Source organism: Aulostomus chinensis, chromosome 2, assembly GCF_037954235.1.
Source record: "Aulostomus chinensis isolate RoL2024-O1b breed Wild chromosome 2, RoL_Achi_v1.0, whole genome shotgun sequence".
Taxonomy (NCBI): Eukaryota; Metazoa; Chordata; class Actinopteri; order Syngnathiformes; family Aulostomidae; genus Aulostomus; species Aulostomus chinensis.
This window is the reverse complement of record NC_141321.1, coordinates 19,617,471-19,642,355: the sequence shown is the minus strand read 5'-3', so window position 1 is coordinate 19,642,355 and position 24,885 is coordinate 19,617,471. Positions and strand designations below refer to the sequence as shown.

The 24,885-nt window shown below is 40.4% G+C and overlaps 4 protein-coding genes across 7 annotated transcripts in view; 2 read left to right on the top strand and 2 right to left on the bottom strand.

Annotated features, from left to right (window-relative positions):
- The first annotated feature begins 702 nt into the window (after positions 1–702).
- On the top strand, positions 703–4,855 carry lyve1a (lymphatic vessel endothelial hyaluronic receptor 1a). Its single transcript, XM_086183147.1, has 6 exons — positions 703–896; positions 976–1,159; positions 1,248–1,387; positions 2,156–2,308; positions 2,443–2,515; positions 2,654–4,855. Exons 1-6 carry the CDS (start codon positions 809–811, stop codon positions 2,835–2,837), a joined length of 822 nt encoding a protein of 273 aa, XP_086039273.1. The 5' UTR covers positions 703–808; the 3' UTR covers positions 2,838–4,855.
- ampd3a (adenosine monophosphate deaminase 3a) lies at positions 3,726–11,539 on the bottom strand. 2 transcript variants are annotated; one of them, XM_086183129.1, is made up of 15 exons: positions 11,067–11,538; positions 9,621–9,843; positions 9,348–9,516; positions 9,041–9,206; positions 8,732–8,951; positions 8,499–8,628; positions 8,232–8,426; positions 7,687–7,818; positions 7,447–7,610; positions 6,932–7,058; positions 6,349–6,512; positions 6,046–6,166; positions 5,505–5,678; positions 5,292–5,402; positions 3,726–5,193 (listed from the first exon to the last, which is right to left on the bottom strand). In XM_086183129.1, exons 2-15 carry the CDS (start codon positions 9,839–9,841, stop codon positions 5,017–5,019), a joined length of 2,271 nt encoding a protein of 756 aa, XP_086039255.1. In that variant the 5' UTR covers positions 9,842–9,843; positions 11,067–11,538; the 3' UTR covers positions 3,726–5,016. The 2 variants fall into 2 exon arrangements, 1 of the variants encoding a protein (XP_086039255.1); XR_015109842.1 differs by having other exon boundaries at positions 5,148–5,193; positions 5,485–5,678; positions 11,067–11,539.
- A 6,482-nt stretch (positions 11,540–18,021) lies between these two features.
- On the bottom strand, positions 18,022–20,552 carry adma (adrenomedullin a). The gene is made up of 4 exons (XM_086194562.1): positions 20,404–20,552; positions 19,712–19,820; positions 19,462–19,587; positions 18,022–19,338 (listed from the first exon to the last, which is right to left on the bottom strand). The coding sequence occupies exons 2-4, from the start codon at positions 19,804–19,806 to the stop codon at positions 19,035–19,037; spliced, it is 525 nt and encodes a 174-aa protein (XP_086050688.1). The 5' UTR covers positions 19,807–19,820; positions 20,404–20,552; the 3' UTR covers positions 18,022–19,034.
- Positions 20,553–23,996: 3,444 nt separating this feature from the next.
- sbf2 (SET binding factor 2) overlaps positions 23,997–24,885 on the top strand; it is a 100,964-nt gene continuing 100,075 nt past the window's right edge. For all 3 annotated transcript variants that reach the window (XM_086183065.1, XM_086183056.1, XM_086183046.1), the window contains exon 1: positions 23,997–24,132. In XM_086183065.1, the coding sequence (XP_086039191.1) occupies positions 24,078–24,132 (55 nt within the window). In that variant the 5' untranslated portion in view covers positions 23,997–24,077. The remainder of the gene's footprint in view (positions 24,133–24,885) is intronic.

The window sequence follows — 24,885 nt, the reverse complement described above, 5'->3', positions numbered from 1 at the left end:
TATTATTGTTCCCACTATGTAGTCATAAGGTCTTTATCACCACAATGCCAGTGTTCACTTCCCAGCACATAGAAAAAAAACATGAACTTCACTTTTGTATTGTTTAATTCTGTCAGGAAACCATTAAAGTCAAATTAATCTCATACATGTTTAGTGTTTTCCTCTGAGCTCCATGCTGAACTTTAATATCCCCCCTCCACTGTCATTTATTATGTCCATCGTGCAACTCAACGATATCTGACAATATCTGACAAAAACACATCTGCATGTTCGTCAGCATTCCTTGCCTCATTTCCTTCCATCAGAACTTGAGGGGAGATGTTATGGTGGAAGCATCGGAGGATATGGGACATAATCATGGTGGAGCACTGTCCCACAGGAGGAAATCATTTGGATGGAGTGCCCAATGTCACATGTCATTCACAGAAAATCTATTATTCTTTGACAACAAGTGGTAACCATATCATTAATGTCACCTTTACGCCTAAATTTTGTTCAGAGTACAAAGCACTAGCTTAAGTTGAAGGAGTTTTATTTCATTTTTATTTTATTTCAGCCTGAATTTCTGCAGCTCGACTGATGTATTTTATCTCCTGTTCTCCTGGGCCCTGACCTCAGAACAGATGATGACTCTTGATGGGACCTGTGAACTGTACTTCCCTTTTCCTTTTCCTTTGCTTTCTGGAAATGACATTGTCCACACACTCCAGCGAACAGAATCACCTCTATTTAACCCAGATATTGGGCTCACACAGTGCACACAGCACTTGTCATCCTCCCAGCTCATGTGTTTCCACCTTTATCAGTCATGCACAGGATCTGGCTCTGCATCGCCTCACTGCTGTCCGCCGCCCCACTCATCTCCAGCCAAAATGTTGACACAAGTCAATTAACAGGTAAGCAATAAAATAATTAACATCCTAAATTGTATTGAGAGATCAAATCTGACGGGAATGTTTCATCTGTTGTTTCCAGTTATTCCTAAATGGAATCATAGTATTGTTGGAGTATTTCAGGTTAGTGCCTTAAATTCCTTCAACCAGCCCCACTATGCCTTTAATGTCTCTGAAGCTCGACAACTTTGCTCGTCCCTTGGAGTGAGAATTGCCTCACTGCAGGAGATAGAGGAGGCTCTGAGGAGTGGTTTTGAAACATGCAGGTGAGACCCCCACACATTGCACCTCACGCAACAGAAAGGAATGCTTCACAAACGGCCGCTAAAATGTTGCATGCTGTGTTTTGTTCAGGTACGGGTGGGTGGATGAGCAACTTGGAGTCATTCCTCGCATCAAGGCTGTTACTGTTTGTGGCAAGAACCAGACAGGTTTAGTGCCATGGCGAGCTGCTGTCACACATAAGTTTGATGTCTTCTGTTTTAATGAATCAGGTGAGATGTCTTCCATTGTTTGTTTTTTTCCCCATTTACTCATTTCAGAAGCGCTGACAATGTACATTACGTTTTATAAATCATGAATGCTGCAAGACAAACCTGTTTTTCAAAGTTCTTTGAAGAAAAGAAAGCTGATTTGTATTCTCATTTTTCAGTACATTTTATTACATACCCTCTGCAACTTTTCTTAGTTTGCCCTAGACTTGTTCTTAGCATAGACAAGTTGTCTGTATGAAATAATTAATTTTATCTGAAAAGATTTTTCACCAAGAAGTTCAACAACCTTTTGAAAAAGAAAGAGCAAAGGAAGTATCTGACAGAAAACCATTCAGCAGAGAACTACACTTTATTTGAAGTATTAGGAAAATAAGGAAATATTTTCATCATTAAATGATCATTATTTAGGTAATGGAGTGAAGTTAGTATTAATTACTGAGAGTATATTAATGTATTCTATTTGAATTTAGAATAGTTTAATACTTTTTGAAGAACTGCCAAAAGCAATACAAGGACTTCAAGACATTTATGGATCAATTGATTGATTCCTACGATCAAGGATTCACAGTGCATTTAGTTATTTGACGTTAAAGGGATTATTTTATTCCAACTAAATATTTGGTAACATCTGTTTCATTCAGTATAAAAAATTAAATAAAAAAAAAACTTCAAACAAATGAAATGTGAAAAACTTCAACATGCTGCACAAGAACTTTTTATTCCGCAAATTAGACGTAATTTCTCATAATTTTTTTTTGACATGCACAGATAAGACAGCACAACTGGAGGATGCTAAACATCAGCTCACTTCCAAGTCCCCCCTTACCTCCTTTTCTACCTCCTCCCTGTCACTGCTGGAGAACACGGACAGCTGGACAGCACAAGCCCACAGCGTCGCTACTGCACAGGCTTTTGCTGGAGGTACGACACATTTGTTCACAGTGGAATTCATGCTGTGAGAAGCTTTTTTGTCACTTTATACTGTACAAGTGTTGATGCGTTTTTCTATGATTCCTGCTTAGTTTTGTCATAACATTTCCATGTCAATGTTTTAGGGAAGGCAGCGCTTATCGCCTGCAGCTGTGCCCTTCTACTTCTTGCAGCAGCCATCATTGCATACATAAAACAGTGAGTTGCTCTTCTGATGAAAATACAAGGGGTTAGGAAATAAATGAGTTGATCACTAAAGGGATTTCTAAGACATTTAAGCAGATTTCATTTGAAATGGAAAATATTATTTTGTTAATTCATTCGCTTTGTGTACAGGAAAAGGAAATCTGAGAGCTCTGATTTGAAACGGCAGAAGGAGTACATGAAGACAGAAGAACCGAAAAGTGTGACCATGGTTAAGGAACCGGAGAAAGTTGCTCTGGAGGACGAGAGGATAAAGGAGCCTGAGAACACTGATCTAGAAGATGAAAGGATAAAACTTGATGACACTGCAAGTTAAAATGCTAAGACATTGTACCGGGGCCTTGAGACTGTTATCTTGCATGTTTAAAACTGTTGTTAATATGTCCTATGCCAACAGATCGCCACTAGATGGTGATGTTTACAACACAATATCTCTGAGGACAGGAGGTTGTTTGGTTTTTTACTGCTTTATCAAAGCTGGTTCAGATATTCAGTAAACGTGCAAAATTTCTGCCACTTTTCAAGGTTAAAAAAAATGCATATATACAAATTTCACTATCTTCCAAACTGTCTACATGTCAGTGCCCATCCAAAAATCCCTGAAACCTCTAAAAAGTTTCTATTGTCACTGTGCATTGATACATCTGTCCTCTGCATTGACCCATCCTCTACAGAGTAGTGAGAAACCACGAGCTGCAACTGGGAACAAAGGATAAAAGTATTAACCTAACATACATGTACTTGATGGTGGGGAAACACGAGGAGAACATGCCAACTCCTCACAGAAGGGATCTGGGTTGAACTCACACCTTCTTGCTGTGAGGCAGCAGTGTGTTAATAATAACCACTGAGCCGCCATGCTGCCCTTCTAACAACAAGCTATCCAAAGGAGAGAGAGAGAGAAAATGTCAGCATTTTTTTATGTTCTCACATTTACACAACAGTAACGTTAGCAAAATAATGAAGTGGACAGGAACTTTTACTCTGCGATATTCTTTAATGTGTTGAACAACTCATGTAACACGTGGGACGTGTCACAGATTATTACCCTTGTAGTGCAGTGCCTACGAGAGCAAACTTTTACATCCCCCTAATATGTATTAGTCATCTGAGTTATCAGATTTATCTCGAAGAACACTGTCTTGAACATAATTCTTGACTGTCAAGTGTATACAGTAACTGTAAAAATCACAAGATACAAATGTTCATACATAGGAGGTTTGTATGCGTTTATCTCACACATCTTTGGTTTCCAAAGCATTTGTCCAAACCTCTGAGATGTGCAATCAATCATCCCAGTGTCTGCACCAAAGCTCTTGTTGTCAACTTGGGACAGCTTGCTAGTGTGGTTCTCTTAATGGCAGGATATTGTATTTTTTCCTTTCATCATCACTGTCATTGGCACATTCAAAATAAAGACAAACTATAACTAGAAACCCGCAAGCGGCTGTAAGCGGGCCCTTGCACCTCTGGGCCATTGGGGTGTGTTGTGGCTCGGCAGATGAAGCAGTTCATGAAACCCAACATTTAGATTCATTCACTTCCTGCGTCAACCAGGTGACATTAGAGTAGGCGCACTTACCGTACCTTATGTTGCTGTGCAAAAGGTGAAGACAGCACACTGTTAAATAGTCAAATAATACATCACCAGGCATGAGGTGTATGAAAGGTTTCGTGAACATCTGACCATCTGGAAGGAAGTTATAACAGTTTAATACGTCATGGTGAACATCAACCTCACGTGTAATGAAAAGTCAGTTTTCACTGGGGTTCATTCCCAAGGGCTTTGAGGGTCTTTGACCAGATTCAAGTTGTATTTGATCAACAGGCTAAACACAAGACCTGTCAGTGTAAAATATGTCATTTCTTGTCACCATCAGGAGGCACTTTAACTAAGAGTCAATATCGACCCCTGGATGTCTTCAGGGCGGGAGGTCTATCAAACATGAGAAGTTTTAATCAGAGCCGACGTATGGGGAGCAGTTGTAAGTGTTTCATTTCTCATGGTGAATCATAATCCACTGTCCTGCCACACCCACAAAAGCTTTGAAAGTTAACATCACCCAGGGGTCTAGTCCACACTGACAGAATCTGAATAGAGAATTGGATGAAGATCGAAGGAGGCCTTTGTCAAAATAGTGGATTTCCTTGATTTGGCATCAAGGACCCACGTGGTTTTTATAGGTCTTGACATGGTTGACGAGCCTACCAAGTTTCATGCATATGGGTGAATATAGGTGATTTTTTTTAAAGCTTCTAGGGGATGCCATCGTGCCATTTTGCATTTCCATGTATGTAACCCATAAAATATGTAAGTTTTCACCAAGCTCGATGTTTGTGCAGTTTTGAGCATGGAAAAGGCCTCATAAAGGCAGTTCATTTGGGAGACGGAAAATAATTCTTTGCATTTCAATTGGGCTCACACACTGTCCAGTGCAAAGGCCTTAATTAATGAAGAGCTCAGGATGCTTGGATTCTACAACATGTGGGTCAGTTTACCCTAAAATATAGTTCACAGTTTCCGACTTAACAGCATCAACAAGAAAGCTCAGTTCATTGCACAGTGTCTCGTGTCTGTAGGCCATACGGATCTGGGCTACGTTGGTTCGACGGATATCATTCCCCTCTGGTCCATCTTTCAGATAGTTCGCCCCTAGGAAGTGCTTCTTATCCTTTAAAGAACCAGTAGAACAAGTCACTTGGGGGGAACACAGGTAGAATCAATGCTGAGTCAATGAAACGACTGAAGGAATGGAAAGTGTCACTGCACCTGGTGAGAGAGTCCACTTTGCAGCACACTGTTTCTGGCTATTTCACACACATCGCAGGTGCTGAGCTTCCAAAGCTGAGCTGCGATGGCGTACTCCTCCATCAGTGGCTCCTACGACAGGACACAGTAAAAAAGTACCATAACCACACTGTAAAGTATGTTGAGTACATAAAGACTGACCCTTTGAGACTACCTGTACATTGTCTTATTGACCTTGGTGTAGTGGAACTGCATGGGGTCATCTGTGGACAGCGACACACACAGGCCCTTGTGCAGGAACTCTTTAAGAGGATTTTTGGAATATTCCAGGAACAGGCTGTTGTTGCTCAGAGGAGACATTGCAATAGGGACTTGGGCCAGGTAGTAGAGGTACTGAAGCACGGGGCTCTAAGGAACACAGAGGTTTAAAAAGAAATACCATCAAGCTTTTATCTGCATACATACCAGTGTATTCAGCTATTCTTCAGCTGAAACATCCCCAAACTGACTAAATCAAAAGCGTTCCTCCTTGATAAGTCATTTCATGAACTGGCTCAACTAGGATTCCATTGTAAAGTATAACATTAATAACATTAGACTACTGCCCAGATTCTCATAAACATGACCTGAACACACTGAAGGGACAGTAAATTACACAAAAAGGAAAAACTAAGAAGCACGTCAGGAGTTAAGAATTGTTGAGATTCCAATATCAGTATCAGTGTTTTTGTGTTTCCACTGATATTTTCTATAGAGAGAAATATTTCTTCAAAACCTTCTTTAAGTTGAGTCCATGTGAGATATTATCTGCTGTGAGGAAGGCGGACACCAAATGGGTGATGGAGCCAGCTTCTCCGCAATGGGGACGAAACTGGAATGTGCTCAGGCCACGCTCTCTAAATAGGACACAAAAGGATATGATGAACATGTCAAGATTGTAGTATTCTGCTTCTACCTGTATTCAAAGAAAAGCACATATGGATATGAACTGTGATGCTAAAATTGTGAACCCAGAGTGTGTTTCCCTCGAGCCGTCTCTGGGCAGAGCTCTTTTGAAAATGAAGGAGTCATGTCTTACTTTCTGAGATTGTTGAGGACCATGATGTTTGCATACATATGGAAGAGGTAGTAGCTGTAGGGAGGGTTGTCATCTCCAGTCCACTCCTGGGGCTTTGGGCTCCTGAAGGAGAACATGTGATCGCTGTGTTTGGACTCATCGTCGACGCTATCGAAGCCCGATACCTGCTCAAGAAGAAATAAGATTAACTTTATTGTCTGTTCCAAACAGAAAAACAGAAATTCATCTTTTGTCATGGCTGTAAGACAAAGTTTAAAAACACTAAGTAATAGAAAAACACACACCTCACACATCCAAAAACACAGTACAATACATAAATAACTTGTTAATAATGCAAAGCATGCAGATACATGAAGGGTAAAACTGTATTAGTAAGTTGTCAAATTGTTCAGTTCATTCATATGTCGCAACAGTACATGAAGCTGTTCTGTCTAAGCTGGAGAATTAATTCAAAATTTAAATTTCTTTTTAAATTTCAAATTATAAGACATGAATGGCAAACTATAATTGATCAAAAATATATTCCTAATACCCAAGAGGCTCCATCGATTTTACTATGATGCATATTCAGAGACCAACTCACATATTTGAGGAAAACATGAAGTTCTTTGTGATCCTGCGGGTGAACAGTTGATTCAAAGAGAGGCAGGAATATGTTCTCCAACATCTTGGCAAAATTCGGCATCAGCTTTTTGGACTTAAAAATATCACTGAAACAAATTTAAACAAAAATCAAAAAACATGTTCTCATGTTTAAGGAACACACTAAGTTTTTGGGAAATATACATATCTGTCATCCTTCCCAGAGCCAGACATGAAGGTAGATATCCTTCTCTCCTCTGTGTGCCTAAAGAGTTAAGAGACCCACAGAAACCAGCTGACTGCTAGTTAGCTTAGCACAATGAATGATTGTGGGTGGGCAGGTGAGCATACGTGTCAAAAGTCATCAAATGCTGCACAAACAAGGACAGAAAGGTATGTACTGAATCTTCTTGTCCGGCAAATAAGTGTATTTCCCAAAACGTTAGTGATAGTTTTTCATCGGGCTTTAAGAATTTAACAAAAGTTGTTGTTTTTTCTTTTATTTGTGACACTCACTATATTCTCGGCACTTGAATGATCCACCTCATGTTCGGAGAGTGCATTTTGTGCTGAATAAACCACTTAGCCAGGCTGTCCCACTCATCTGGAGAGCGTCCATAGATGGACAGACGTGGCTCTGCATGCTGGTACTTACTCTCCTCCAGGTCGTGGGCCACTTCCTGTTAAAGGTGGGAAAGGCTGTGACCAAAAATGACCCTGCAATGATTTCAGCTTGAAATGGAAGACTATGTTTACCTTGATGATGCGTGCAAAGTACTCTCCATTTAGCAGGTTGTCAGTTTTTAGGAAGATTTCTCTGAGTTCGCTGGCCCCCACTGGATTATACTTGGAATTGAATTTATCAAACCGGTGGAATGTTTGCCTCCCCTTTACAAAGATGCAAACCATAATTGTGACCACAGTAAAATCAGTCAGTAATTACATGCACACAAACATCAATTTGGACTCAAGCAGCGCATTTACATGCACACTAAGAAACCAATCATTTCTGGATTTTTGGAGGCGATATCAGATTATTCCAAGTGGTCATGTGAACAGGATAGTCAGATATTAATTATCGGATTACGAGATATCTGATAAACCAATTATTCTTCCCATGATTATGATCAACAATTAGATGGTCAAAGGTCAAGGCTGCTGTTACCCTTCATGAATATGATCCCACGTGAATGGGATATATCAGGAATGCTTCACGGGAGGGAATTTATTTAAATTTAGCATCCAATTCTGACGCATTTATGTCGAGCAATGGTTTTGTTTTTTTTTTGCTCCTTCCTTACAGCATGTACATCCAGGGAGTCGACACTGAGGTCATAGGGGTCCATGTTGAGGCCGTGGAAAACCTCCTGGAGAGTCATCTTCTGTCCAGCCTTTTCCAACACCACACGGTCGGCTTCAGTCTTATAGGTTTTCTTGATGAATGTGAGCAGGTGCTTCTGAGACATGCAGGCGGCAGCATGAATATGTGTATCCACCTGGTTGAAAGAAGAAACGTCAGTCAGCTGAGGCTTTTGGGTCCTTCTGACACTCACAGGGAGAGTACACACCTTTCTGACGTTGTAGAAATCTCTGTGAGGCACACCTTTCAGCTCCTTCAGCTCAGCCATCTCATTGAGCATCTCGTGCAGGTAGAATTTGGAATACAGGAAATTAAGACGTCTGTGACAGTAGGTTTTCCTGAAAATCAGAGAGGATTTGGGTTGCTAAATGGTGCAAAGTGTCAATAAGTGTTTATTATTGCATATTTTACCATCAGCACTTTGTTTTTTTTGCAACTTACGTGGGTCCATCTGCAATCATTTGCAGCACGTGATGAAGATCTACAGCAAACGTCTCCAAGTCTGGGTAAGGAAGGTCATGTGGCTGGTTTCCTACCACATCCTCAATGCTGTCATACACGAACACTACACCATCCTTCATCTTTAGCTGATAGGTCAGGTTCTCGGGGATGTTCTCCATACTGTACGGATCCTCACCCTCTGTTGAGCACGGGCACATATCTGGGGACAAACATGTGATTCTATTGCTGTATTATTTGCTGGAATACAAAATTTCTGAGAGTAGCTTTTCAAGTAGTGCATCTTCAAACCTGGTAGGACCTCATCGTCTTCACTCCATCCGGTGTTTTCAGCGCTGCGAAGGAACTGGGCTGTGGTTCTGCAGAATCTGTGATAGGCTAGTCTTGAGTACTTCTCACGAATAAGCAAAGCCTTAAGTAGGCTTTTCGCTGCCTGTTCATAGTCCTCCACTGTGATCTGAATGGGGAACAAAAACGACACATAAGTCTATGGTTTCACCGCTGGGCAAATATACCACAATATGCACATGACCTTCAATGCTGACTTTATTTTCTATCATAACTGCAATGCACACAGATGAAAGTTCACAGTACTTACTCCTGCACAGTAGTCACCACTAATGGTGACCCTCTGGTAATCAGGGCAGGTTTCTGCCACGGATGAGCAGAGGGAGCTGGAGCTGGGGGACAAGAAAGGGGTCCAATCTGTAGTTCCTGGCATCTGCAGGGACATCGACTGGGAACGAATCATCTTGAGGCTTTTCTTCCTGCAAAATATGCAACATATTTAGGTGATTGGTATAAACTGTCTTAAGCTGCTACATCATTTGGGACTGATTGGGTGTTTGACCAATATCAAGGCCTACTGTACCTCTTTGTCCTCTGCTCTGACTGCTGCTCTGCCAGCTCCTTAAGCAGTTCATGTTCCTTGGCTTGCTGCAGGACAATGGGGCAGTCCTCGGGTACAGTGAACATGGATAATGCATCCTTATTGTCTTCCTCTTTCAGTGCCGTTGCATAAACCCTCTCTGCTTGGAGTTGGGTCTCCTCCTCTGCTTCACTCAGAGTTACCTTCTGGAATTGTCGAGGCATAGCTGCAAGACAGAAGCTATAGCAAAGTGACTGGTGGCAGTTACAGGCGAACAGACGACTCTGCCTGTCCTGTCCAGTTTGCTCTGTTTTGTAAACAAACAAATCCTTCTGTATGAGGTTTTGAGTTCAGAACATTATAGAACAACATAGCATCACCACTCGATGTGGTAAGTGTGAACTACTCATGGAGGCTATTGCTTTCTTTTTCCTCAAAAATTGAGGCATGTCCTATCTGTTGATAACACAAATAAACCATCTCAGTTTCTAAAAATGAGACAGCCTATAAAGACTGTCTGTCCCAGCAACAACCCTCTGTGATACTCAAGTAAAACCTTTGAAACTAGAGTCATGACTCCATCACTTTTTTTGACAAGAAATTGTGAATTGCCTTTTTTATATCCACAATGCACTTCTTGCAGTTACTTCTTACTAAGCTGTACTGTTTTTTTCCACCATTATTTTTTTGGAGATCTTTGTGGTGGTAAACCGCTGTGGTAAACAAACTGTCTGTTTTTCTGTTTCAATCTCTTAAGACTTAACAAGTTATCATATGTCAAAGGCCTTCGTACCCAAGTTGAAACACTTTTATTTAAGGAAGACAAAGAAGAAATACTCCAAGTTATTTTCATGGTTGTCTCAGGGTCTCCAAGGTACCCTGTCACACTATTTTTTTGTATCACTGACAGTCTGAAATTTGACATTGAAGTCAAAACTCTGTGCACAAGGAAACTAATTTTCACCGTCTCAATAAGACATACAGCACAATCTACTCTGAAACTTGCTGCAAAGAGACAATAGTGTGGCACTCATACTAAAGTATAGGACAGCAGTTTGGACATTAGTGCTGAAGCAACAGCAGAGACAATTCGAGTGCTGCCATCTAAGCAAATTTTCTTCCAGGGTGCTTCCAGAAAGCCAATAATACTGGACACACAACACTATCCTGACAACAGCTGAGTGCATTGCTGCTGTTGTTTTGGATTTTTTTTTTTTTTTTTTTTAGCACAGCACAGTGGGAATAGAGATAGACTCCTAATATTGTATTGATCAGATAATGTTTTCATGAATTATTTACTAAACCCCATAATATGCCCTCCCCTTTTCCTGGTACTCACAAAAACAGTTATACAAACACACATACACACACACACAGGTTTGATCAGAAGTCATTGTTAGGACATAACATTGATTTCCATTCATCCTGGACAGCCCAGCCTTTACCTACCTCAGAAATGACCAATTTTTGCTGTATCGCTCTCTGGTCCCCACGAGGACTAGGGGTCGTACCATTGTTGATATTTAAACCAGAAAGGGAAAACAAAACAAAACCAAAAACTTCGACCAACAACCATTAACGAGCTTGTGCTTCTGGGGAGCTAAGGAGATATAGCATCGGTTTTTGGTTTTATCAGGTGTATAACGTGTAGGACTTGATAGAATGAAAAGAACGAACGTTTTATCAACTCTCTGAGCTCGCGACCTCTACTCTAAACGTCTCTTTTCCCTAACGTTTACGTTCTTCCTCATTACCATGACAACATGCCAATTAGACTGAAGGCTAGGATAGAGGGAAGCTAATCTTTTAGCTGTTTATTTTTTCTTTTATCAAACATGCTTAACAACAAAGACTACGGGGAAAAAAGCTGTGAGCTGTTTTGGGTTTTTTTTTTTGTCTGTTGAATCAGATAGTAATTTACATTTTTGTCGTTGTAGCGTATTATGTATGTTTTTTGTATGTAAATATTCAGATATTTCCTCCGCATACCGACATGAACTGTCTGTCATGATAGTGGGGTGCTGAGTCATAGGTCCACCTGGTCTGTTATTTTCCTCATCTCCATCTCAGATGCAGTTATTTTACAAACTAAATCAGGCTCCGGTTTGTTTACTTTGCCATTTAAACTGATAAAATATGTTTTTCACAGAAATGTAGATTCTTTTCTGTCTGGAAGAACATCCTGACCTCATACAACCTTGCTTTGAGAGGCAGGAAATAGAAGCATCTTCCATTTCTTTCTTCCTCATTATATATCCATTGCTCAGCTATTTATAATCATCTTCACACTTATCCTTTCAAACTCTCCTCGATTTATCTGTCAAGTAAAATAATCCCTTTACTGAGGGCTTCTGATGGCCTTTAATGACCTTCTTCAGCCTGCTGGCTCTGCCACCTGAACCTGGATAATTGCTAGAAAGTAGATGAATGGGGAAAATTTGCAGTGCTGCATTTCCCCGATCCAAACTTTACAAACCTTTTATTTTGTCAGTCATCAAAACTTCAGAATTTGCTGAGCTTGAAGTTTTCTTGAATTATAAATCTCTGCATGAAGCTAGATCTCCTCAGCCAGATATCATATCAAATTTTCTTTACTAACTCTCAGAATAAACACTTTAAGTTACAGGATCCCTTTATTATAAGCCTGTTGACATATAGCTTGAAAATTCACACTATTTTGACACTTTATTTAAAACAGCCCAATACGTGGATCTGTAAGTGTAATAGAAATACATTTCAGCCTTGCTCCAGGGTGACCCAAAAAAATGATAGAGCCTGTCTGTTTTAATAAGAAGTTAGCACCTCTTTAAAAGTACACCACATGTTTTATTCAGTATTTCACCATCCTGCCTCTCATTGATCTGATATTATTATGGTGCAGTTCTGTTAAAAGCATCATTAGACTTTAATGTGCTGAGTGACCTAATGGTGCTCGCTCCACACTGATGTGGGTGTGTGCTTTCTCCAGTCTGTTCTAATGTACCGTAAATGTGGAGTTGTGGGTATGATTGAATTTTATCTCCATCATCCTCATTCATGGTTTCCTAATTCTTGAGTTAATCCTATAGAAGGTGTCCCGAAGCCATTACCAGACCCAGCCACTCATAACTCTACCCTCAGTAACAGCTAGCTATCCTTGTCTCCCTTATCATCCTCTCTGGCTTCTCTCAAACATTGCACTGCTGTTAGTGGCTTAGCTCTTTGTCAAAGTCATATCTGAATCTGAGAAAAGCCATTCACCGCATTGCAGAGAGAGATAGTGAAAGAATGAAGAAGAAGAAGAAGAAGAATGCTCACTCTTTCCCAGGCAGGGACTTGACTGCTGCTTCAACAGAGGCGTGTCTCCTCTTCTCATCCTTCTTCGTGGTCAGGGCCTGTGGAAGATGAATGTGAAGGAAGTGTGAACATCCATGAATGCAAAACAGCCTCACTTACTGTAGTTCTCCAGTACTTGTCCAATACATGACCAGACTGTATAAAACGAGTGGACAGAGATTCTGGTTCTTGCGCTCATTCTAATGGCCAGCAGGGGGAGAAGTTCTTTGCATTGATGTCCAGCCTTTGTAACCATTTTCCCAAAGGAGTTTATGGTCTCAGTTGCTAGTTTCATCTCTTTTTCAAAACAGCATGATGCACATTTTATAATTAGTTTTGTTGTAAAGGAATAAAGCAGAGAATGCCTCAGAGTGTGGTTATCCAGTCGTGGTGACCATGGCAACATGTCTGTTTCTCTCTCACTTGTACCTTTCCATCCAAATAGAGTGGCATATGATGGAGTCTTGAGACCTGAAAGTACGTTACTATTGTTGAAAGTCTGGTTCCCTCTATATTTCAACATTTTGTTCTCCCACATGACACATATCGGCAATACTGCACTCATGAATGACAAAGCTTTTGTGTCTTAAAAACTGTGGTTGTTAAATGGCTTAACGAGAATGCAGACTTAAAGAATGAGAATACAGAAGGTAGTTGTGATGACATTAAAGTCATGAGTCAACAACATATTTCATTCATTGCATAATGATATTTCTAGTGAATGCATTACCAGCATTGTGAAGATTATCAACAGGGACAATATATTAAAGTCGAATAAATCTTGTTTACCGCAGTTTATTTTTGGCAATATCAAAAATCGAATGAAGTTTTTTTGTTCAAGGGAAGTCACGGTGATGCTAACTTCTTGGTTTGCTATCAAAAATACATCATCTGTGTGGCAATACAAAGAAATGGTGATGTCAAAGTGTTAAACTTGAGACTTCGATGAACCACTGTATGACATCACCATTTGATATCAACATATGCCACATCCACTGTTTTATAGCCGTGTCCCCAGTGTTGTTTCTTCTACAATGCTTAAATAGTTAAGCTATTTACATTGTCGCATCATGCAGTATAACAAAACTGTTAATAAACCAATGAATTTGAATGCTGATTTGAAGACTAAAAAGATAATGTATCAGTGGTTCACTCACCTCAGCTTCGCAAGTGCTTGTAAACCGAGTGAATCTAAACATCTGTCATGTTGGGCTCTTGTTGCAGCCACGTTACTGAACTGTATTTGATATCTCATCCCACTCCCCTGCAGTGCACGTCGTTCCATCCTTAACCCTTTAATTACCCCAGCGTACACACACATACTGAAATGGAAACCAATAGGGGACATAATTGAAATTCAGATGCAAGTCTATAATATTGTTTTCATTTACAACCGTTGCATGCGTGATTTAGATCAAATTTAATTTAAAACTTATTTTCCTCTGTAGTTACGTGTGTCTTAGAGGGGCCATGTAGGTGTCTCTATGGTGCATAGTAATGCACAAACTGTTGAAAAGAAGTCACCTTTGGTGTAGGCTGGTTTTCTCTGTAGTCCTCAGAAAGTGAACTCCAGTAATGATCTGATGAGCAGTGCAGAATCCTGGGGGGTGAAGGTTGTTTGTTGTATTTTTTCAACAGTTTGTGCATTACTTCTAATGGACACCAGCTAGCATTGGATTTTCATCTTCAATCCATGTGCATGGTTTCAAAAAGTATTTTGTTTCACAGGATCATTTGTATTCCCTCTTCATTTATTATTATTTGTAAATATTGCTGGATATAACCGAGGTGTGGTACATCAATACCTATACTTTTAGGGGGCTTAGACGGATAGAAGACCACCATACAACAAATTCGCTCTTACCTATACACAAACAGGTAAACATGCCTTTAGTGCATGCATCCAAACCTTCTGTGTTGCCGATTTTTTTTAATTAAATAATAACCTTATTCTTGGCTAACTGTGAATGTTTTGTTCTCATGCAGGAATTTTGTTGCATGTAGATGAGACATGACACAAGCAGAGTAGAAACCAATAACAACAATGTGAGGAAGGAAGCCTTTTGGGATGAGATACACAATAAATCTTTACTGGGGTGACTCATTTGCTTCCAAGCTAAAAACCCTGACGCACACGGACGAGCGCGTACACACACACACACACACACACACACACACACACACACACACACACACACACTCCTGCCTCTTTAAGCTCATCAACTAAAATAAGGACAGTTACAGCACATAAATGAGGACTTGCCTCATCAGTACGTCATGACAAAATTAAGTGTCTTAATTCCACACGTTAATTGTGGTTGCAAAGAAAATAAAAGCCACCTGTGGCAGTGGTAACATCAGGCTCATACCCAAGTCCAAACGTTGTTTCTGCTACCTTTGTAGAGCAGGATGAGCAGTTCATTCATCAACAGGAGAGGACACAGATTTACTGCTGCCGCCATAGGAAAGGTCCCTGATTTAGCCTGACAGTGTTTAGATTACGAGGCTAATCCTCTCGGCCCAGGTTATCAGGGTACTTTTAGAATTGGCTTTGGAGGTGTGACTTTTAGCCCTGTGCCTGTATCACTTTGATTGACCGCAAAGCCCTCCAACTAATTCTACATCTGCCTCCTCTTCTCTCAGCTTGAAAAGTGAAGCATGTCACGAATTGATGATCTTGTTGCTGGAGGTTATAACTTTCAGAGCACAGTAGTAGGAGAAAATATACAACTCTGACCTTAGCACAAGTCCTTGAATAAGGGTATTATTTTAAACCTGTTCACCTTCCTCTTGATGCTGTCATCACATCACTGGCGTCATCAGATCATTGGCTTACTGAAGGAGTGACTCCTTCACATGGCTGAGGCACAGTGACTGGGCCAGGCCCTGCTCCATTCAGGCTAAGCTTTTAACACCTGAAACTATTTTTCACCATTTGTTTGTTTGTGTTTGGTGGTATTGTTTTTTTAGAAGCTACAGTCAATTGTTATTCCTCAAACACAAATATATTTTCTATCTGACCAGCCACTAGATGGCACATTTGTATTATTTAAATTGTTCACAGTATTTCCCCTAAAGGGCGGCTGGGTGGTGCAGTGGTCAGCACTGTGGCCTCACAGCAAGAAGGTTCCAGGTTTGAGTCCCGGCTCCAGCACGGGATCTTTCTGTGTGAGTCTCCATGTTCTCCCTGTGTGGGTTCTCTCTGGTACTCCAGCTTCCTCCCACAGTCCAAAGACATCAAGAGGGGACGAGGCTGATTGATACTCTAAATTGACTGTAGGTGTGGCTGTGAGTGTGAATGGTTGTCTGTCTCTATGTGTTGGTCCTGTGATGGACTGGTGACCTGTCCAGGGTGAACCCTGCCTCTCGACTGAAGGGTGCTGGGATAGGCTCCAGCCCCCCGACCCTTAACAGGATAGGCGGTAGAAAATGGATGGATGGATTTCCCCTAAATTCAGTCAACATGTTAAGTTATTATTGATTTTTTAAGGGGGTTTTCTTTAAGTATTATGACTTTAATTTACCATACACAATATTTAATATTTAATATTACAATAATGACTTTTTTCTTTTTTGCAAAAAAAGCACCTGACAGAACTTTTTCTAAGTTGAGTACCCGCAATGCAAAGCGCTATCAGAACAAATACAGAAAACTACATAGATGCTGAATCTGTGATACATATACTATAAATAATAATACTGCTTGTGTGTCAAACTGTTTATGCATATACTGTAATATGATGTAGCTGAAGTGTGTAGTGAAAATGATGGTGAAGTGAGCCTGGTCATAGTATACATAAAATATTAAAATCATTTGCTCGGTTTAAAGTTGAGGGGGGAAAACTGTGTGTGCAATGTTCCCTTCCAGAGAGCAGAATCGCACTGCGATGTGACAAAAGTAATTGATTTTTGACTTTTCTGTAACCATTTACGTGCCAAACATTCATTACTTAATCATGAAAGATTAGGAATAACCTTTTCTTGATCATTTACAACAAAAATTAAAATTTACTGGATGTTGTTGATCTTGTTGCTCTTACAGAGAAGAATCAAAGGTCACATTTCATTGATTTACCCGTTCATAATCACTAGATGGCAACATAGAACTGAGAAACGATGTCGTGATGTCACTGAATAAGTCATTCGCAATGACACTGCAAGTTCTGAACAGCTCTATAGTTCAAACAAGAACATAATGTTGAGTCTCCAGCCAATATTCATAGTGTCTATGCACATTCCTCATGCATGAGTGTATTCAAGGTTTTATCTGTGTATGCATATGAACTCCACTCTTGCTTATGATAGCAGGTGGATATCCAAAAGTGAAGCAGTCACACTAGAGACAAATACACAATAAACTAACCCAGTGTTAATGAAATTCTCACCCCAATGATCTGATTAGTTTGACTTAATACTGCTTTGTTCCTTCATGATTGGATCCACACCACCTCCTTACTGCCTAGACCTCCCTCTCCGGGTCCTCACGGTCCATCACAAAGCAGTATTCAGTTTGTCCTTGTACTGCATTTGCAATTTGGCAAATTCAGCTTTTGTCAGTGTTACCCCTTTAATGTGAGAATGGCCTGATAAGAAAAATTCTGTTTTAGATGTCTGGACTCACACAAGAATATGAAAGAAGACGTAAAAAGTGGGTCTGCAGCCTTTGAGTGCTGTGCAGTCTGGTGGGGTCCGTTCGAATATGGAGGTCGTGATCAGTTCTTTGTTGGAGCATTTTCCTTGATGCCTCCCCTCTCCTTGTCGTCGTGTCCCAACTATCATCTACCATTGAATACAGATGGGCTAAAGCCCTCTGGAGTGGCTCTGTGATGTGGGGTGAGCCAACAAATATGAGCTGAACCAAGTAGGAATGTGCCTGGCATTCTGTCTAGCCCTTCTTTCGGGGGGGTGGGGTGGGGGGGGGTCATAACTAAGGGAATGTAGTGAGAGGAGGGGAGGTTTTAATGAGACCCTGTAATCACTTAACAGAGACCAGGTGCTCTGTGTCCTGCTGCACTCTAGACAATAGAGTGCCACTTTCAATTTACGAGAGTCGGGAGCGAAGGAAGTCTGGACAAGGTGTAGATTTTGTATGCAAAATGTTTATTAAATGACAATGTTATTGCTTTGACACAAATAAAATAGAACACATTTACAAATATATAATATACCCATAAAACAGATATCCTATTACCACACACACACACACACACACACACACACACACACACACACACACGTACACACACTCACAAAGAATAATGACAAAAATAGCTACAATGCCCATATACTGTATATTTCTTCCTGTACAAAAATAGTTTTATCTGCATAAGTACTTAAATGTAACTTCTATATAATATTTAAATAAGGGAATTCATATATACATATACCTGCAATAAAAAAAAATATATAGATTGCACATGTTTTTGTACATAAAACAACAATTTCAAGTATATTTCAATCCATTATGGACTGGCACATATCTCACAGAATCTAAGGCATTTTCCTTTATACAGTGTCCAAAACTTGATTTAGAGATTCACAACTCTGTAACTCTGTAGCGTATTTTCCTGTTTGACATTGTGATGAAGATGTCTTTTCCTGATGATTTATTTGACATTAAGTCCAACTGGAAAAGTGCTCACAAGTACTGACAGTTTGATGGAACGTGTTGGTATCATCCTTTGAGGATAGCACTTATCAAAGTCCTGGCCTGGAGGAAGAAATGTGTAAAGTCCAAGAATGTTAGAGTTCCCTCTTTAAGCCAGAGGATGTCTCCACTTGGCCAGATATCAGCACTCTTCCTGTCCCTCTGCCAAGCAGAGAGCAGCACCTGTAGTTGCTCCACGCTGTGCCATCCAGTGTCTGTACGCCAGCTGCAGTTGTTTGCATGCTCTACAGCGCTGAGCAGCGAGGCTCAGCAGAGAAACTCAGTGTACCCAGTCTTGCTCTGACTCAGTCCTCATGCCTGGAAAAATGTGCTTGAGAATACTTGGCAATAAGTCTGAGGCATTTGGAGAATTTTAGAACAGAGCTGAGAGGACACTAACTCTGAGCGACTCTCTGGCTTTTGTTCCCAACTTTTCTTGCAAATCAAAGTCCCGCTCATGTCTGTCTCAGGAGAGCTTCAAGCCTGTGAACTTGTGAATCCGTTTTGCTCCACATGGGCCTCAGCCTGCCCTGCTCGAGCCGCAGTGCGATTCTGCTCTCTGGAAGGGAACGACGCCTCCGGCCGTATCCCTGTGGGCTGATTTTGTCAACAGGGGCACTCCCGATCTTCAGCTTGTTATTGAGTATGTGCAGACGGTGCGCCAGGTCATGCACTGTGCAGGTGCCCAGCGAACAACCCTGTCTTCTTGAATGGTTGGCAGAATTTTTAGACCTCTTGGTTCGGACATTGGTTTCAGTGCTGGGAGACAGTGCGAGAGAGAAGGGACATTAATCCAAGCTGTTCATTTCTGAGGTGATTTATGCGTGTATCTATTTGGTCATCGTGCTGTTTTTTTTTAGTCGGACTGTTAAGTGGTCTTACCTGGAATGTGGCAGCATGGTATCCCTGATATCTTCTGGCCTGACAAGGTGCTCAGAGTTTTCAGTCTTCTCCACGGATACTCTGTCTAGATCTCGTCTCAGTCTGCTCCCAAGCCATATGCTTAGCCTTGGTGGGGAGGAAAAAAATCCATTAATCTTAGGAAGTTAATTCAGTGGGCAGGTAGCTGCTGTTACTGATTCGGCAGGCTGCCCCAAGTAGAAGGAAACCAATCACTTATCAATTAACTCACCTTTTTCTCAACTTGGGATTCACTTCAAGTTCCACACAGTGTGCTACTGTTGCCATTAGACAGCAATAGAGGAAGGACTGGAAGATCAGTTTCATCTTGTCTTGACCTCCTGTGGAGACAAAAGAAAACATTCAGTTATTTATTCATTCTATGAATTAATATTTAACTTCTTGAATTCCTGATTTTCTCACTATGCAGTTTTCTCATGTACCATATGTTCATAAGAACCACCATGGTGCTTGCTTACACAAGAGTCCAAAATCCAAGTTATTTGCACTAATCATTCATTTATTTAAGATGTTAAGCTAAGGTCAGATTTTTTTTTTTCTCAGTTAAGTAAATCTACAACCAGGTTTTGGGGCCCTGACCAATAATGTGAAGGACACTGTCTTCCGATGAGGGGGTCCAAAATAGGACAGCTCAAACAAAACTAAAATGCTACTAACTCCTTGATTAAAAAGCACAAAATTAGCTCAATTAATTAACTCTGTGATGTGCACTGTTAAATTCAGCTCCAGCACAGACGCATACATTAAGAGCTGAACTGCTTATATAACCAGACAGATAACCTGTCCTTGTCTACACACTTGTGCCCTGACCTAAAAAAAAAAAAAGAAAAGAAGCAAAGATAAAGCCATCAAGCTGGAATAACAGCAAATCTCAGCGATGTCTCTAAAAGAAAGTGCGCATACCTGAAATTCTCTGATTCTTCAGCGGGATGAGAAAGCTCTTCTTCTAGAGTCAGCTTCAAAAGAGTACTCCACAGGTTTTCTGAAATTTGCTTCTGGTTCTGTAAGGCAGCTGTGTCACTCTGCTAATAGCTCCTACACACCAGACAGGGAGCCTTTATACAGGAGGTGGGAGGGACTCATTGACGGACACACACAGACTCTCATCCTCTCCCCCACCCCATGCAGCGCATTAGTGCTGTACTGCTGCTTGCTTAGTACAACAATGCAACACAATACAAAGATAAAAGATACAGAATTACACTGTAACATAGTCATGAAGCATGTTATGATAAAAAGAAGCAGTGCTGCAGTTTCCAAATTATTTCTTTTTCAAAGATAATTTTTGATACATTCTCTAGAAATTCTTTTTTTTCTTCTTTAAAAAAAAAGAATCATTTTATGTACAATTAGCAGGATTAAAATAATCATGAAGTATAGTGAAGTCAACTCCCTCTACTGTGGAGTACATTATGTTCAGCTTAGATCACCAGAAAATGTTGTGTTTGAACTTCAGGGTTGGTTAACTTTAGTTTTTGTTAGCGTTCCTTTCAGTCCGATGGGCTAATTGTGTAATATAAAATTTAAGGAATGTTTCCATAGTCTACTTTTCAAGGCACTCCCTGACACGGTGAAGTTCCATGTCAGCTTGAAAACACACAGGATGATGAATTTGAGATTTGGTAAAGAGACAAGCATTGGGTAACTCATTAAATATAGTAAAGTATGTCTCACCGTAAACCCAATATAATGTATTTGTTTGTGCAAAGCAAATATTTGACTGTAGGCTAACCATGTCATTTATTTTGCTATGTGGATTGGTGTGAAATGGAATTTTACAATTATCTAAAATGAATCAAGAGTCAGAAAATGGAGTCGAACAATAATCCATGAACAATATTGGCTCAGACATTTTTTAAATAATTCTTCTCATTTGTTGCTTTTAGACAGTAAGTAATAAGACTTTTCGGTTCTCCTTATAGGAATGCATACACAAGAATCTATGGGCTGATAAAAGGAGAGCCATCAAGTCTGCCTCTATGTCTCAGAGGATCTCACCCCCCACATTACTTGACTTCAGCTCTGTAAGTCACTCTGCACGCGGCAAGCAACATCCCTATGAGTTTACATGAAAGCAAAATGAGCGGACACAAAGCGAAAAGGCTTCTAATAACATTTAAGACAGCAATCTCACGAGGGCGATAACACATTTTTTTGTTTATTACAGCCGTAATCCAGTTGACCCTGAGCTGGTGAAGGCACATGAATCTGAGATCTTCATGTTGTAATGAAAAGATTATCTGTACTTCAAAAACCTGTGATGAAATGCTGTAAATATTAAAGAAATCTGGTTTTACCAGTGTTGAAATTTGTGTGAGTACAAGGTCTGGTGTTAATTACATTTTTACAGACGATGCATTTCTTTCAGTTTTGATTTCTTCTTTCAGTTTCACTTGTTTTTCTTCATTAAGGCAAAGACATTCCACTCGATCATATCAGCATCCTATAATTCATATCTTATTGTCTTTAGTCCATGACACTGACCTCCTCGAGTATATTTATATCTTATGCGACCTCATTCCACACATGGTATCATATTTTACACTCAAATAATACATAAATGCCTAACACATGTGCTGTAAACCAGCAAGCACTCTTTAATGATAATTGCCTCCGGCAGACATGTAATCCCAGTACAAGAGTTAACAAAGAGAAGTTGTGCAATCAGGACAACAAAACACCGCTGCTGCTCTTTGCCTCCTTATATAGAAATATTTTGCTTGTCCCCCGTGAACTTACTGTCATAGGATGACTGACAGTGTTTGTCGTACCTTTCTCGTTTACAGGTGTGTATGTGTATGCATGCATGCGAGTGTGTGTGTGTGTGTGTGTGTGTGTGTGTGTGTGTGTGTGTGTGTGGCAGGAAACCTGAGCAACTAACCTCGTGAGTGCCAGGAAAAAGAAAACACGTCAAGCCCAAAGGCAGAAATTTGAAAGATGATTCATTAATATTATAGCGCTGCGATGAAAGTGGAAATGTTTGTTGTTTGAGGTCACATTAATCTCTCATAATTGTCGTGTAATTATCAACACTACGTGCAAACATCCGGTGTGTATTTCTTCATGTTTTGGCTCAGGTTCAACTCTTTATTCACCTCTGTCTTCATGTTTCCTTCATTAGCAAATATTAAGTGGGAAGAGAAAGAGAGACTCACAGAAAAGATCTAGGATTAGACATGTTAAAAAAAGACATGAAGAGTGAGAGAAAATGTAGTACAGATGGTTTGCTGTGTTCCTGCTGTTGATGGTGATGGTTGTTTGGGGTCCTGATTTCCAAGGGTTATTTCCTGCGACTGTTTTCACAAATATTCAAATTTTGCAGGAGGCTGCCTTGTCCCTCACTGTGTTTGTGAAATAATAATTCAAGGAAGCATTTCAAAACAAAACCCAGAGCTTTTATGTCTCCACCCCCCTGTTGTGTTACAATTTACATGAGATATGATGTCTGAAAATGCTTGATGTCATTGACTTTTGGATAAAAGCTAATCATTTCATTCTAATAGGGGTTTATGTGAAATGTTGTCATGATTAGTGTATGAATTCTTTGGTTACGGTCAAACACATGTTTTCTGAGGTCACGGGGAGGTATATACAGTCACAGAGACAGACAACCTCCAAATAATGTCACCAGCCATAGAGCACAGATGATGCTTTCCATGAAATTAATTTGATTAGATTTGATAAGTAAGGCTTGAAAGACATGTGATTTCATGACGCTACCCCCTTTCTTCTTAATTTAAGCAGCTTCAACTCTTTTTGACTCACACTTAAAATTCAATAACCACAACTGAAGTGCCACTGGCACTCAATCCTGATGATAAATCTAAGCTAAGAACTCTCATAAGAAATAAGGGCAGTAAGTGTTGGGAGGTTGGTTGCTATAATATATGGTGTTTAGAATTCTGTCTTCATGAATGTCAGTTACCTTTGACAGAAATGTCTTTTCTCCCCAAATGTTATTTCATTCCTAGAAACTCCCAGAGCCTCCAAAAATATTCATAATCATAATTAGACCAGACAAAGGAATCAGTGTTCATGATAACTGGTTGTGGGTACCACAGTGCTCCTAGTCACGGAAATGGAGAGTTAAGCCACTGTAGAAAGAAAAATACTGATAGGTTGCCTTTAAATTCTAACACTTGGCAGTAATAAAAAAGGCATTTAAAACACACACAAGGTTACAGTGCATTAAGGTCACTTTGCAACATGTTTCAACAGTTCTGAAGTTATTAAATGAAAGTTTTGCATTGTGCAGTTGCTTTCTATTTCATTTTATTGTGGGAAGGACTTGTGCCTCTTTTGGGAACCCTGACCTCAGTTTCTTTTGTATGGCACTATAAATGTCTTCCTCACAGTCTTACTCTGTAATATCGGATTATTCTGGTGAATTGAGTGTGTGTTTAGAGGTCTCTCTGAGGGGCACAGAGCTGTATTTGTAAACTCCAGGGCCCACGCCCATGGATGTCTTCAGCCTCTGCACGCAAGCGCACTGACACTCCTTCTGTCAAAAATGGCTGTGCTTTGGAAGAAGGAAAAATGCTGAATTGTGTTGGTATATCTCGGGAAAAGCGGAAGACATGGCTAGATTGGCTGACTATTTTATTGTCGTGGGATATGACCAGGAAAAAGCCGGTAAGTTTGGCGGTGGGGCGGAGGCAGAGGGATTATGTCCAGGTCCGACAGTCAGTGTGATGATGTTGATGCTACTAGCTCTGCGATTAGCTTAGCTTAGCCGCGCGGCTAACGGAGACTGGAAACACTTTCTTTTTTCTCATTAACCCGCTCGTTGCTGTGTATCATCCGGTAGGCAGCTACTGTGTTTACAATTATTCACATGTTTGTTGGAGACTCACTGGTTATTTACTCATTGTGTTATTTGACTGGAATCAATCGTAACTTTCCTTGGATTTAAAATTTGTCACATCCTGTCCCTGTTGGTCGTGCTCCTGTCAGGTCCGGGACTGCTTTCACTGCTATCTAAGGGGTCAAATCTTCTGTGTAACGCTCTTAAAAGAACCTATGATCCCAGCTCTCGGTTTTAAATGGTTTGCTGATTTAAAAGAGTTGAGCAGCATTTATATCCAGGCTTTGCATCCATGTTTTGTTTGTTACTTGCGGAGTATTCCCATCTCTCCCCTTGCATGTCCTGCATATTTTGCTTGGGTCTATTTATACCAGCTGCAGAAGCTCTGGTCAATGATTTGTTACGTTATATTTGTTTTTGCCGGAAGGGAGCTCAACTTTTTCATAATGGGCGTAACTTGTAGCTGCGAGGGAAGGCAGTGCAGCAGCTCTCCCTCTCCACTGTTGATCAGTGGTTGGACAGGAAGTTCCTCTTGCTTACATGTGGAGCCTCAGCTCCAGCTCCATTCCCGGACAGATTAG